General features: G+C 36.8%; 1 protein-coding gene across 2 annotated transcripts in view; it reads right to left on the bottom strand.

The window, feature by feature from the left end:
- Nucleotides 1–560: 560 nt before the first annotated feature.
- Nucleotides 561–15,540, bottom strand: part of LOC139737725 (APOBEC1 complementation factor-like) — a 39,719-nt gene continuing 24,739 nt past the window's right edge. The window contains exons 6-8 of one of the 2 annotated variants that reach the window (XM_071648402.1): nt 12,871–12,969; nt 11,771–11,907; nt 561–5,541 (exon numbers count right to left, since the gene is read on the bottom strand). In XM_071648402.1, coding sequence (XP_071504503.1) covers nt 5,535–5,541; nt 11,771–11,907; nt 12,871–12,969 — 243 coding nt within the window. In that variant the 3' untranslated portion in view covers nt 561–5,534. The remainder of the gene's footprint in view (nt 5,542–11,770; nt 11,908–12,870; nt 12,970–15,540) is intronic. The other variant, XM_071648400.1, reaches the window with a different exon arrangement.

The following is a 15,540-nucleotide window of genomic DNA, read 5'->3' as shown; positions in this document are numbered from 1 at the left end:
TGCAAAGAATAGAGGCAAGAATAGAGGGTAATTTATTTTTCATTGATCCACAAAGTCTCTCTTAACCTCTGCTGAAATGTGATGCTGTACCACAGCATTGTTATAGCATGGATTCAGACTAATCATTCAAAAAAAATAAAGAAAGAAAATAGTGTAAGATCTAAATACCAGGAACACTCAACCAAGCAGCATTACTTGTTTGGAACAAAAGCTCCCTCCATTGACGTTAAATGTGTATGCACAATTTCCTTATCCCTTTCTGAATGTTGTTCAGATTTTTCAGTAATGTATTTACAGCTTCATGTTAAAATCAGTATTGGCAATAAAGTGTCTTTGACATAATGGGTTTTATTTTCACTCAACTCTCATTCCCTTATTCACTTCCTCACAAAATCACATAAATACCAGAGTTTTTTTTTTTTTTTACTTGCATTTTATTTCCAAGATGAGAGAATGATAATGAATCATGAAGGCTACAAGCGATGAGCAAGACCATTACAAACAGCTAAAATTTTGTTGAAATTCCTTTGAAAATGAACAAATAACAATCGTTTCAAAACATGAATCAATGCCTTTACATAAAAGCCTACGAAGAATTAACACACAAATTACAGTATACATTTGCAGTAAATTGTAAAATTGAACATGAATGGGTTTAAACTTAGTTTGTATACATGAACATTCTAGTTCACTCTTAACCTTACAGGTGGCATTTTCACAATATTGTACCACAGTCTACTCTTAGAAAATTCAGACAGGTTGTGTATCAAGAGTTTGACATTGACAAAATTTGAAGTTAATTTGTGACACAATATACTGATACAAGAGGTCATGTATGTTCGGGTTGGTGTGATGGATAGGACACTTTAAACATCAGAAAATCCACAGAGAATACAAGTAGCTTGAATTATCTCATTGTGCTAAACAGTGAACAAGCAGTTATTTCTCTTGAATACATAGGCAGTGATATTTGCAGGCTTGTCTGTTGTTTTGTTTTGTTGTTTTTCCATGGGGGGGTTGCAGCCAAGGAAAGTTTTCTCCCCAGCCTCACGGATTTCAGTTTTGTGAATTATCCACAAAGTGCAGAGATTGAATTACGTGCACACACAGAATTAATCTCATGCTCCAAGTCTCTTGATACACACCCTGTACCCCTATTTTCTAAGGTAAATGGTAAAGTACTAAATTGCATACAATAAAATCCAAAAACTTTTCAAATAAAGAAGCCAAGAAAATTGGCACAAACAATCTTTGGTATCAATGTCCCACCAGACAGAGTGGTGCATTGTATCGGCAGCAATCAGCTCATTACTTATTGTCCTATATATCTTTAGGAACCATAACGCTTAGGTCTTGGCATTCATTTCTGGTATTTCTTTGGTATTGCAGATACAAGAAAGAAAAAAACATAATACTTTTTGGTATATGCATGTATAGTTTTTAGTGCTGTTTGTAGAGGAAGGAAACATGTTTGTGACACAACCAATCAGAAAGCACCTTTCAGCCTTAGCAGCTCTCATGGAATGTAAACACAAGCTTGATTGGCATGCTCTAACACTCAATCATCCAATCACTTTCCACCTTCCTTCAACAGGTGGCTATACAGCTACTGCATTTTCCATGCATTTTCCATTGGCTAGGCCATATCTGTTCCAACTATGATCAACCAATCAAATCCCTCTACACATGCCTTGGAGGCTGAACATAACAGGCTGCTGCCAATTGGGTATCTAACTATGTATTCAAGGCCTGCTGACCAATTATAGTCAATTTCTCTCAAACTTTGATGATTGGGCATTTCCAGACTGATGATCAGGACTAATTTACTTTTTTTTTTGTTCTTTTAAAGTTGCTGTACAAAACGTACAAAAATACTTCCTGAGGAATCCAAAGTTCCTTTGGTCATGGTGTTTTCATGGGGCAATGGCTTGCCGCTACAATACAAAATAAACAATACAAGAAGTTCTTGGAACTTGTGAAATAAAATAAAAATATTTCTGTAGTTGGCCTGAGAGACCATACTGTACCATATAAATCCCAGGTCTTTGAGTGCAAGGACAATAAATGTTCCATCTAATTATGTCATGAAAGCCTAAATTTACACAAATTTCAATGAAGGCAACAAATAGTTACACACTTTGGTACATCACTAATAAAGGCCTGGGATTTATATAATTTGTGTGTTTAAAACTTCTATAAATGTACACATATATAACAACTTTTTCTTTTCATAAAGCTTACAAGTTGGAGCAACAGCTGTCCAAATTTGGAGCTCACCATAACTTCTTACACTACATTTAGCTAACAAACTATCAAAGTGACCTAGAATGTAATGAAAATCAATGATGCATGTAAACAGTTTACTTTTCAAGTTGCAAACATATAATAGAGCAGTGAGTTGGCTTGGATGAGATGTTTGAAATGATTTTGATGTCAGTAAAGCTCACAGTAATTCCAAAAGTGAATGTTCAGAATTAAGTACATGTTTAACTTGATACAATCAGGGCAAATATATTTCTCACTCTTCTATCTCATATTCTTTGTCTGTTTTGCTTGTTTGGTGGGGTGGAAGGGAATAGAATTGGTCAGATAAGAAAAATGACGAACCACTGGCCTACATGGACCATCTTTTAAAATGTTACAAATCGTAGGCATTATAGTATTTCAGCAGGCTCAGATTTGTTTATATGCTTTGAAGTCGAAATGCCTCAATGCAGACAAGCTTCAGTCAAAGAGCATATTCCAGACAAATCGGGTTCTGCAGAACTGCTGAAACAAAAGGTCTTTCTTTGAAAGAACATTGCAGGATTAGGAACAAGTAATAAAGAGTGTTCTTCAACAAAACTGTCAAGACATTTTGCTCCATGCACATTCTCAACAGTTATGTGTGAACAGTTTGAAACACTGAGGATTCAACGCTTTCTAACAGAGTTGTAAAAGTTAACAAATATGGTGCCTTCGGAGTTATGAAACTTCAATTTGACACTGATAAAAACACATTGCACAATGCACACTATGGCAACTCCTTTTGGGTAATCTGGCAACACCCAATCTCTAAAGTTGCAACAGGTGTTGGGTTCACACCAGTACAGGAGATAGTCTGTACTTAGTATGTCAAGTACAGGAGATACTCTGAACCCACTAGGTCAGTATTCTTTAAGGCATTTACATCTGATCTCAACAGACATATCTATAAAAGGCACATATGTAAAACAGATATTTTTCTTATCATGCTCAATATCCTCAGAAACATTCCTTCCAAACATGGCCAAATGAATATCCACTTATTTTCAGTATTTTATGACTACATTTTGCTCCCTTATCTTTGTCCAATTTGAAGTTTCACACAAAGAGGCAAGATGTGACAAAAAGACTGACATTTGGGTTTCAAGTGCTGTACCATCTACAGTTTGTTGTACACAATACTTTCTTAGCATCTGCCGTGACAGACTATGGAAATTGTTAGTTTTTGACGAGTGGACATCCACTGATTTTAAAACGTGGCCTACCATACATCTTTCCTACAACATAATTATTAATGAATAGTAACATGTCATGAACTGGATTTAAAAATTTTCAATTTGATCTACAAATTGAAACTCTTGATAAATGCAAAACACCACACTTGATAAGTACAGAATGATGGAATGACGGAACTATTCTCAACTATCTACATGTGCATGATAAATGGCATAAATTTCTGAACTTGAATACGGATATATTATGAAGCTATCAATATTGTCAACATGAATAAAAATGTCTTATTAATCTAACAAGAAACAGCAAACAATAAGCTATCCATAAAGTGATGCAAAATCAATTTTACTGAAACATTAAGTTGTATTATCAATGCTTCAAACAGGGTTTATCCACATCTTACTGCACACATTCAACACTTCACTGATTCGCCTTAAATAGAGGAAAAATAGTATGAATCAACAGTTTTTATAGAAGTGAAGAATCTGTTTAAATTACACCAAAATAAGCGTAAATCTTCATAATATAAATTGTCAGTACATTCCTTTTTTTTAAAAAACTTTTCTAACATTTACACCCCTGTCACTGCATCTTCCAATAAAATCAAGGGGAAAAATAGTGTTTCATGAAGAAAACTGCTACTTTATTAGTTTCAATGATGATGAAGTCTTGGAAGTGGTGACAGATAAACAGTACAAGTACTTAACTGAAAATCGTGTTATTTCCTTTGACAATATCTAATTATATTAATATGAAAAGAAAAATGAAAATGTAAACATATCTTAGAATGTGAAAGTGGAAACAGGAGGTGGTCCTTTGAGTAAACACTGGATGAGTGGTGAATATCTACTTATCAAGCCTTTTGAAACACAGATAGTTCATCAAAGACCGAGAATAAAGTTTGCACAGTTCCCTCCCCAAGAACTACAAACTGTCTAGGTAAAATGCCAGGAAGTGTAAAACCTACTTTGTAAGCACACAGTCATGGAGATGAAGATGTGTAAGAGTATTTGACAGGTGGTATTGACTCTGAGACAGCAGCATTGCAAACTCCATCATTGAGACTTTAGATGAGGTACAGTCTTACAGACGTAAAATCAAAGATACTGCAGCTTCTTCATGAGATGAAGAATTTGGATTGAAGAGAAATGCGCAATTCATTTTGCAATCCTCATATTGACGATAAAGTGATAGTGAAAGTAGAACTCACTGCTGATTGGCAAGTGCTATACCACAGAGATCAGCAACCTCACTCAGTGCTTTTTTTTCTGAACAAGACCACAACTGAAGCTTGGAAAATGAAAGACAGTTTAATTGTTCCAAAATCACTGAAAGTACTGAAAGACACATTAAGAAAGACAATCACTTCCTATCAATCCATATAACAATGGCTGCACAACTCTCTAAAGGCAGTAAACTTAGAAGTGTTACATTCTTTGTTGCACTGGAAAAAAAAAAGTATATTTTATTTGTCACATTATTTCATAGGGTCTTCATCACATTATTCCTACAAAAAAAAAGTCATATCACTTCTACACACCTGTCACAAGACATAAATGTTCCAAAATTGCCAATAATGGCAATAGTTTGTATGAATGACAATGGATCTAAATGATTTTACTTCTTTGGCACCTTGAGAAGTCATATATCCACAGATCAAATAAACCTTTTTCCTCCATTTCATATGTAGTCTTAACCAATGATAAAAGTATGTATGATTAAATGAGTTAATTGAAATGAATAAAAGTCAAACAATAGAAAATTTCCTTGTGCTTGTCTTCCAACAAGAAAATATGAAACGCTTCAACATAAGAATATTCTATCATGGTAGCTACTCCTAAAGAGAAAAAAAAAAATCAAGAGAGAAAAGACCAATTACTGCATTCTTTGTCAGGAATAGGATGCGTAGAGCCAACTCTTGTCCATTTATGAGCGATTTCAAAGTGTCAATGGTTCCTCAGCCCTGGTAGACTTGGTAGATGTCCCCTGGTCCGTGAGTGTAGGCTCCCTGCTGGTGATAGCCAGACTGGTAGGGATTGCTGGAGCTGCCGTGGCCATCACCACCTGTCACACAAAAATAGGGGAGGACAGATTAGACACCAGTGGAACTAGAATAACTAAACAAATCCCTCTCTCCTTTTCAGCACAAAGGAAAGAGAAGTTGCATACTTGAGCGTATATAGGTTATTAAACTGTGTCAAGATTTTTAACAGATATCAGTTATTTTGTCAATGCAGATTACATGATACAGTCAATTCACCAAAGCGAATTTGATAAAACTCATTACACAAAGCTGATGTGAGAATCTGATTAAATATGCTAATTAACACTCTTCATCAAAGGATGGAGCAATCCCTCCAGACATGCAGCAAACTGAATTAATGCTCTTTTCCTATCCAATGACATGAGAGCATATAAACTAACATGCTCATCCCCCTTTAAAAAAAAAATCAAAAATCAAAAAATCAAATAGACACACACATACAAGCACATACATGTCCCTATGTGTACATTAAAAATATGAAGCTTGAAGTTAGACTTTATACACTTATTTAGCCCCTTCTGTAGTCTCTAATAGCTATGAAGGCATTGGTTTTAGATGCTCTTATAACATACAGGCTGCAGGGGTTTGATTTAACCCAGGCCTGTAAATATTCAACACAAACTTTGGCTATCACTTCAAGCACTATGGGTGGAGTCACTACAGTGATAAGTGAAAACGTCCAAAGTTATTACGGTGTACCATATACCCGAGGCTAGTCGTAATTAAAAACACACAAGGTAATTGTTGATCATTCACGCTGTCTGTGAATCAAAGAGTATAAGAGCTATGCTCTAAAGATGCAAGAACAAAGTCAGCTTCTATTTGTGAGCATTTCTGTCAGTCCATCTTGAATTACAAGTTTAACAGTGATTGTCTTGTCAAGTTTCATGACAGATACAACTCAGTTATTGCCCTTTTAAATGCATCCTTTTACATTTGACACTTGATGTAGTTTACCCATGTGACATACAGTGTACAAATACATTTTTGTGATGCTAATTTTTGTAGAGAATTAAACTGTACCATTTGTCTTTGTCATAAAAACTTTAGAAAAAGCTTTACTCTAATTATAAATGTAGTCCTTCGATGAAAAATCAGCAGTATGAATTTTGAACCCGTTTTGGAAATCAAATTGTAATTTTTTTCACTGTTGAAACATCTAAACATAAGGATAGACACATTATGATGAAATATATTCATATGTTTTGCCGACACATACTTCAAGGGCTTCTGTTAACAGAATAGCAAGGAAAATTATGAATTAAAAGAATGAGGAGTTTTAAATGATTTTTGTTTGTTATAATGCTCATGCATCTCATATGAGTAGCAATCGATCATTACTAGTTTTATAAAGTTAAGGCACTGATAATGACAGAATAGTCAGATGAAGACTACAGAGATAATGACAGCATTCAGTAATCTATATCTTAATCAAGCAGGTATGGTAGGATGCAGAGAAAAAGAAAATATGGATGAAGGTCATGAAAGTAACCATATGATACGACAGAAGCAGCGCTGAAAATTCCTACCTGCACTAACTACTAGGCCACTAGATGTGATAGGATATGAGCTATGGGATGGGCCAGTTTGATGAGGATGGATGGAGGCAGTGTATGCAGAAGGGGAATGGGAGGGGCTGTCTTGGCTCTCTGATTGGTCCTCATCACCTACATATGCAAATGAGCAAAGGCAAAGGAGAGGAAGCAAATATGTGCCAGCATAGGAGCATTCTGAGTCCAAAGAAAACAATGAAGAACGATAAATACATGTGAAGTGGCATCAGATGTACATCACTCATTTGATACCACGGACATGAAAGATGGTGACTTCACATTTTGCATGAAACCATTTCCAGTTTTCATTTGTTGATGAAATGATCACACTGATTCTCAGGATGATTTAAGCATCATGCCAAGATGAACTGGTACGTGAAGAAAATTGTCGAATGCCCTCTTATCAGCATACGAGTGGTAAAGCTTGCTCACACTATGGTAATTGAATTTAGCACAGTATTTTCACATTGCTTTATTGATAAACATATGAAATACTTTGCAGTGATAAAAGGTAGCATGCAGGAGACAATCTTCAGCCAATCTGAGAATGACATCGATGACAAACTGAACTAGCTGGATGCAGGGAAGAATTTTCTCTCCCTTTGTATCGAGTTGACATGGAATTCACTCACCCACACACACACACACACACACACATTTAATATATTGCAAGAAAATTGGAAAGTAATGGAATACTGTGTAGATATGACAAAACTACAATATGACATGGGGTTGAAATAAAGATGTTACCATGTTCAACCCTTACTGTGCTTTGTTTGCTGATTGGAGAGCTTTCTTCACACCATGGCCTGGGTGTCTGGAAACTGATTGTCAATGCACAGAGATTACCGAATTCCCCTAATGCTAATCACCATGTCTTTTCTCTCAGACTGAGACATTTTGCTTCATGTGAGTGGGTTTGCTAGCTAGTCTACACCAGACTGAGATATCTTCCTTCATGTGAGTGGGTTTGCTAGCTAGTCTACACCAGACTGAGATATCTTCCTTCATGTGAGTGGGTTTGATAGCTAGTCTACACCAGACTGAGATATCTTCCTTCATGTGAGTGGGTTTGATAGCTAGTCTACACCAGACTGAGATATCTTCCTTCATGTGAGTGGGTTTGCTAGCTAGTCTACACCAGACTGAGATATCTTCCTTCATGTGAGTGGGTTTGCTAGCTAGTCTACACCAGACTGAGATATCTTCCTTCATTTGAGTAGGTTTGCAAGCTAGTCTACACCTAAGTCAAGTTGGGATGGATTAATGAATGTTGATGAGACAGTTTGAGAAGTTTAGTTAAGTGCCTGGACACAGAAAGGATTAAAGAGGAGATAGTTTGAGGGCTTAGAGTGAATGGTCAGACACACTGCAATGTGAACTGGTACATCTTATTTTCCCTTCAGTAAATGGTAACAGCTAAGTTATCATTTGCCAATTGCAGAGGGTACTTTACAGGGTACAGAGCCAACATTTGTACACATTCTCATAACAGCCAATCACAAGGCAACTTTATCACATTGTAACATGCTTTTAACCCAGAGATAGGATACATGCATTGATATCCAAATACATGAGTAGATTGATTTTGTTTTTTCTTTATCTCCATGCCAAGAGAAAAGGCTGTAGTATGGTTTATAGCTAATATCAGCCAATAAAACATGACCAGCAGTGGTGGAGAGTGGGTGGTGTGATACCATGCTTCTCCAGGGCAGTCAGACATAGTGACTGCCTCTCATATATTAACTATCAATTTCTGTGACAATAGATAAGAGGATGGACCTTGATGTAGGTAAACATTGTAATCACTCATGGCTCTTGTTGCAACAGTCCTGTGGACAAACCATTCTTTAGGCACATGATTAAAACTGATTTGTTCAATGACACATGCATCTCAAAGTCAATTACACCCTGTGTTTACACAGTCCTGTTTGCAGGGAATATTCTCAAAGCTCAGTAAGTGAACCCTGAAGCCTCCCATGGCCCTTACAAACTTGCTGAGTTCTCTGACAAACTTTTTTTTTTTTTTTTGGGGGGGGGGGGAGCATCGTCAAGTTTAACTTTGTGGCAATTATCCTTTTACAAGTTCCTTTGATAGATATGAAAATATATAAAGTACACTAATATAAACTGAAATTTCATGACTGATGATGATGAATGATGATGAAACAGCATTTACATAGCGCCATTTATCTGTAAAACATTCAAAGGCGCCCGGCTCCCACAATGTGTTGCACATCATTCACATAGTTGCTGGAACAGGTAAGATAGATTGACAATCTATTCTTCTATGAATAGACAGTCTCATCCAATCTGGAAGATCTATATGAAATGAATAAAACCACTCAGTCATTCTGAACGAAAAATAAAATGCTCTTCGCAATAAAAAAGGCTAAGATGGCTTCAGATGCACAGACAGGATATTAAGCACCATTTCTCTGTTGTGATCCTGAGCACCATGCAGTGAAGTTACCCTCTTAATTCTGAGCAATAAACAATATTTTCCTGAACCATTATCTCCAAATGTTTACATATCTCTCTTTAAATATTGTGAAATGAAAGGGAAATTGCCCAAGGTGGGTGTGATACAATGGCTGCACTGCCGTATAATGATTGCATAGCAAAATACAGTCAACCTCGCCCAAGTCAAATCCAAAGGGATCTAAGGAAATCTTTTGACTTACATGAAGTTTGGCTTACACAACAGCATCAGCACTTGTTTCTATTCATAGTAGAATTTTTCTTTGACTTGGCCAATTCAATTACTTGTGCAAGATTGATTAAAAGGACTGACGGACTACATGACTTCGTAGCGATTCACTGGTCATACAACCTAGCAACTAGAAGTGTGACATCACCAGCCTTGCCAGTTTTAGTCATGTGACTATGTCGCAAATGCCAGTCGTGAGGATTTAACATGTCAAATTTTCATGTCTGATAGTGGACTTTCAGCCAATCATGCTACAGTATATGTACTGACTCCAGTACAGTTGCAAGCCTTGCTACCGAGTACTACGTGGTCTGTATGTAAAGTGTGCGGGACGATTCGGTCGACTGGTCATATGACACTGTTTGCCTCTAGATTCATGCGACTGGTCAGATAGTGTAGTGTGCAGCGAGCTTCTGGCGAGGTTGACTATATTTAACCCTTTGGCTATGCACTTATACCTCCTTGACACCCATGGTACCATGTCACTGAGTTGGTTAAGAAAAGGTCCTTGGGTTTTTGAGTCTTACCCCTTACCTATGATTGGAAGCATTGGTCAAAGATAAAATGAAGTTGCTATTAATCAGTGTGATACACTCATATTAACTCTGATGTGATAAGAAATGATAACAGGTTGATGAAGAGAAATGCCGATGTCATGACCTAGTGGAATCTGCTATCAGCTGGGTCAATGTTTTATGCAAGTCTTGGTACATGTGGATGTTTACTTATGACCTATCATCCAAAAAGTATTTTCAAGTGTTCCAGTGAACACATTAACACAAACACACTTTGCTGCTTTCTTTGTTCAGTCACAAGTGTATAGACATTGTTACAGGACATCACACTTACACTGTACAGTTTCCTTCACACACAGGACAAATGAAAGCTTTTTTTTTTTTTTCATTTACAGTAACAAAACAGAACAGCATTTCTATGTGACATGAATTGAGGGCAGCATCTGCCACACATGGCCTGCATATAGGTTTATCCAAAGCACAGGGAGTTTTGCACGTCTAGGATGATATCTATTCATTTTATGAAAGTCTGTATGTATCTCTCCTATACAAAATTGGCAAAGGATCATTTTATCTATCATATAATCTGTTTGCTTTTTCTCTAAAAATCATCCCAGGAAAATTCCAATTGGAAAGTTTGTGAAAAATTGTCAAAAGGAGTAATGCACTTCTGCACAATCATACTATCGCATTAACTGCATGTTTGTGAGAGTAGAGCTTGTCCTTTGAAATGAATGATGCTTTGTAGCACCAATGCCATTTTATTTGAGTCGGAAAATATCTGATGTCATGGCATCCTTTCATATCCACATCCCAAGACTGAGGACACGAGTCCAGGTATGATCTTCATATGCATCAAAATTCAAACTGTGGAAATCAGAAATTAAAACCTTGGTTAAATTGATTTTCTTTTTCTTTTTTTTTGGGGGGGGGGGATTGGAAGTATGGATGACATTTACAGTGAAATCTACAAGTATCCTACACAGTGCAATATATGCTTTAAAGGAAACCTGTTGTATGATAATATTTGGGACTGGTTTAAGAAGAGTGATCTCCTCGAAGTATCTGACAGGGATCATTGCTTTGAATGTTTCTTAATTTCTGCTCAAGGAATACCTGGCAGTAGGATTTGATACAAAACATTCCTTTTCAGGATATCTATAAGCATTGTTGTTCACTGCAATTTGGCATATGACCTGGCAACTGTGAACAAATCATAAATTCTATAGCGGAATCTAAGTGATTCTGATCAGTGATTCTCATCTGGTGATGGTGGGTCTACTACACGTGAATGACGCACAACTCCAATGGCTTCATTCATAGTGGATGAAGCAACCTCCACCCACTGCTAGCCTCTGCACCTGGTGCCAGACTAGTAGTAGGCCCTGGATGCTGGCTGACTGCTGCCTTCAAGACATGTTATACTCGACCTATAGACGACACATAAGTTGATGGAGCGATGTACAGGTACCTCTTACCATCGACTGGTACCCCCAGGGATGCCAGCATGCATTCAGCTGCAAAGTTCTTGGCTTGCTCCGGTGTCTGGCAAAGTTTCTGTGGTGTCATTCCATCCGGGTAATTGCTAGTCAGAGCTGGGATTGTCACCTGAACAAAAAAATGAGGGTAAAATAAAACGTTTAAAAAGTAATCTTTACAATTATTTGACCAAGAGTATAAAATCAGTAAAACCAGACACATATTATCAATTTCATTTCATTTGCTTTTATTTTCACAATTGCAATGCACAGGTACAGAAGATATTAACTGCATTTATTTCCCATTGCTAGCAAGTTTCATTCTAACAGCAAAATTCTGCATGTACTTGCTTGAGAAGTAAGGATCAATGTCCTTTTCCATGACTTGACTTATTACTTCAGAACATTCCTTCAACCACAAGAAATACCAGTACAAAATATTTCTCCCCATTTATACACTATATTTGAGCAATTCATTGTAACTCAGACTTTATATTGCTGAGCTTGAGCTTGACTGATGTCTCAATATTGAAATTAGGCAATGAGAAGTTGACAGTCTTGAATTTGAACACACACACACACACACACACACACAAAAATACCCTTACAGAAACATTCACAAAAACTCATCACAAACATGCACGCAGTACAGATTTCCTTTGTGACAGTATCTACAAGAATTTGATGTCACATAATTAAGCATTGAGCAAATGAAACGTTCAGTCTATAAGCCAACTCCACTATGCTTATTCAGTCAAGATCCTTGAGGTAAGATGTTCTGCAACATACAAAATTGTTGCAATGATAAACACAAATTTGTAATTGTTCCCAGTAATTTTCTGTGCTCAGAATGCTTCTTTACAGTATCATGCTCCACACATCTCCCATGGAGAAACACACAGACATTCTTTCATAAATTCATCATTAATCAACGCAATACAAGAACTAGGTGGATATTGTGCAAAATCCGAGTTTCAGATTCTCATGAGTGAGAAAGGGGAGGACAGCTAAATGCCTAGAAGTGTAACACAAACTGCTGAAGAATACTTGATGACCAAGCTGCAGCCATCTTTGTTGAGAGGGGCTTACCCACCTTGTAGACAAAGAGCTGGACATCACTGTTGGTACGATGGGAGAGGAGAGTAAACTGGGGAAGTCCCCAATTATTCTTATTGCACAGTTCCTCCAGAACCTGGATGAACCAAGATGAAAGACATGCAGAAAAAAAAGTCCTCATACCACTCCTCAATAGTGGCTAAAATTACTTGCAAGAAATGGGACAAAAAAAACCCAAATTGTATGTACCTGTGGAATGACAGCCCTTATTTCAGAAAAAAAAAAAGCTCTTGTGAAGGAACATTCACCTTGTCACTAAACCAGTCTTTGGTAACTCTATTGGGAGAAAAACAACACTTGCACTTTCTGAAAACATTATGTGTCAGCAAAAATCTTGAAATAAAGGAACAAAAATATGTTAATAATCTAGTGAAGTGTATTACAATGATGGGGTGAATTCCTCAGAAATATTTACTCTATCTGAAGCTGGACACAGCTTCCTTTTAGCCAAAGCCAAAGTATCAGCATAATTATACTGACAAACATATCTCATTTAAAAAAATACCAGGTACTTTTGTTTAGCCACGACCCATCCACAAGAGTGTGTCCACAAAAATTGACATACAATGATTTAATTGGAAACAATGCAATGATACACATTCACAGTTTTGTTCAGAATTTTCTTATTTACAAGAAACTTTATATTGGAAATCTGTGGGGAAACACAGGACCACTGAGAAAATTATGTCATCCCACTTCTCTTTGAATTTAAATCACATTTGTTATAAGGAGCGACATCCCACTGACCTAAATTTGAACAAAAAGAGCTCCACATACAGCTGTAAGTAAAGAATATGAGACACTTCATTTGATACTTCTTAGGCTATCTTAGGCTTAAGGGTGCATTTCAATAGTTTCAATTTTTAAAGCTTGCTACAGTGGTCTAGATTGAACCATGAGTTGGGACCAAATTTTCTAAGGCAACCTGTGCCAGGAAGCGTACTACTGTGGACCACTTTGTGATGTGATCCAGAGCATGCTTGAGCAAACCATGACATTAACATTGACCTACTGGTGAAGGTATATCAGAAATTTGAAGGATGAATACATAATTTTCCTAAAAGAATTATTGCACCTTTTGAATTTGTCTTGTCTGAAGCAAAAACATTAACTTGACTATATATCAAAAATATTTTTCAATGAACAAAACGTAACTTTTACCAACTATTGAATCTGACAAAATAAACAATGAGAAAAGCAGATTCTTTTTTTTTTCACTGGTAGGTTCATTGGCAATATTGAAATATTACATGATGGGAAAATTATACAAATACCACATATTATGTGCAGATTATCCCATGTTTTGTTTTGTTTGTTTGATTTCAAACCACTTCTCCTCCCTGGACTGTGCCAGACCATATCATTGTGGTGGTGCTTGGATTGATCTGGTTCATTCTGGCATGGTTGGCTTTACCTGGGCCTGAATGCTGCCAATATGAGGCGTCTTCAAGAGTTTTTGCAGACATGTTTTCCTTTATTTTATTTACATTTTTTATTTTCATACTTTTGCCATTTGGCTTTTACTACACATTATGATCCTGTAACACAGTCATGTACAATGTCTGTTACCATAACCATCACCATGTACCCTTATTGCAGCACACAGCTATGTACACTACATGGGAAAGAAAAGTCACTGTTTTCATAACAGACTATTCTACAGACATTCTAAAGTGAGGAGAGAGGGTGAGGTAAAAACAGGAAGCACAGTAATAATAGGATGTGGAATTACATGAGTGAGATGTACATAGTATCGCTGAAAATAGCATAACCACTTGCAAATATACATATTGGGGAAAAACACTTCTTTGGCCAAAAATCAATCACACTCAGAGATGAAATAAGCAAGTCAATTTAGTCATTTGAAAGTAATGTTACTGCATGGTTTCTATGCGGCAGCAATTTTTTTTTGTATGACAGGCAGCAGAGCTAGGGTTTATTAATGGCAAGGAGAAGAGTGAAAACAGAATATATGAATGACCTCATTTGCCTTAGCCAAGCACAAAGAAGATAAGAAAAGAAAATATCCCCTGTTTGACCTCTTCATGTTAAATCTGAACAAATGTTTGAGATCCCCAGCTGTGCACTTGAGAAAGGGAAAGCTGGAAAATGTGTGACATTATATGCCGTTTTCTCAGATAGCTGCAGTAATCAGTATTAGATATGAACACACTTCATGAGATCTCTTCCTGGGTTACTGCTATGGATGATATGCAGTCATGCGTGCAAATTTGATACCATGCCCATTTTCATCCTTTCCAATTTATAAGCCAATCACAGTGATACACAGAGAAGATGAATATTGCACATCTCAATCTACCTCTTCCAGTAATTCAAGAAAAAGGGAAAAGTGCATGACATACTGTAGTTTACAGAATGACAAGCAGTAAATGCAGGTAAAGTAGTAGTACTGGTGAGTAGTAGTAGGAGGAGGAGGAGGAGGAGGCAGGGAAAAGAAATGGAATAGGAGTAAGAGGAGCATGAGGAAGAGTAAAGGAGGAATAAAAGGAATAAGAGCAGCAGTAAGAGGAGTGTTAAAGGGAGTTAAATGAGGATCAAAAGCAAGAGAAAATGAGGAGAGAAGTGTGAGAAGGAATAAGGAGTAAATGGAGGATTAGTCGAAGGTTACACATACCAGTGGTAGATT

The sequence above is a fragment of the Diadema antillarum genome, unplaced genomic scaffold (assembly GCF_040938485.1).
Source record: "Diadema antillarum isolate AM-2024a unplaced genomic scaffold, OU_Dant_1.0 seq00000701_RagTag, whole genome shotgun sequence".
NCBI classification, from domain to species: domain Eukaryota; kingdom Metazoa; phylum Echinodermata; class Echinoidea; order Diadematoida; family Diadematidae; genus Diadema; species Diadema antillarum.
This window is presented reverse-complemented; position numbering and strand designations above follow the sequence as displayed.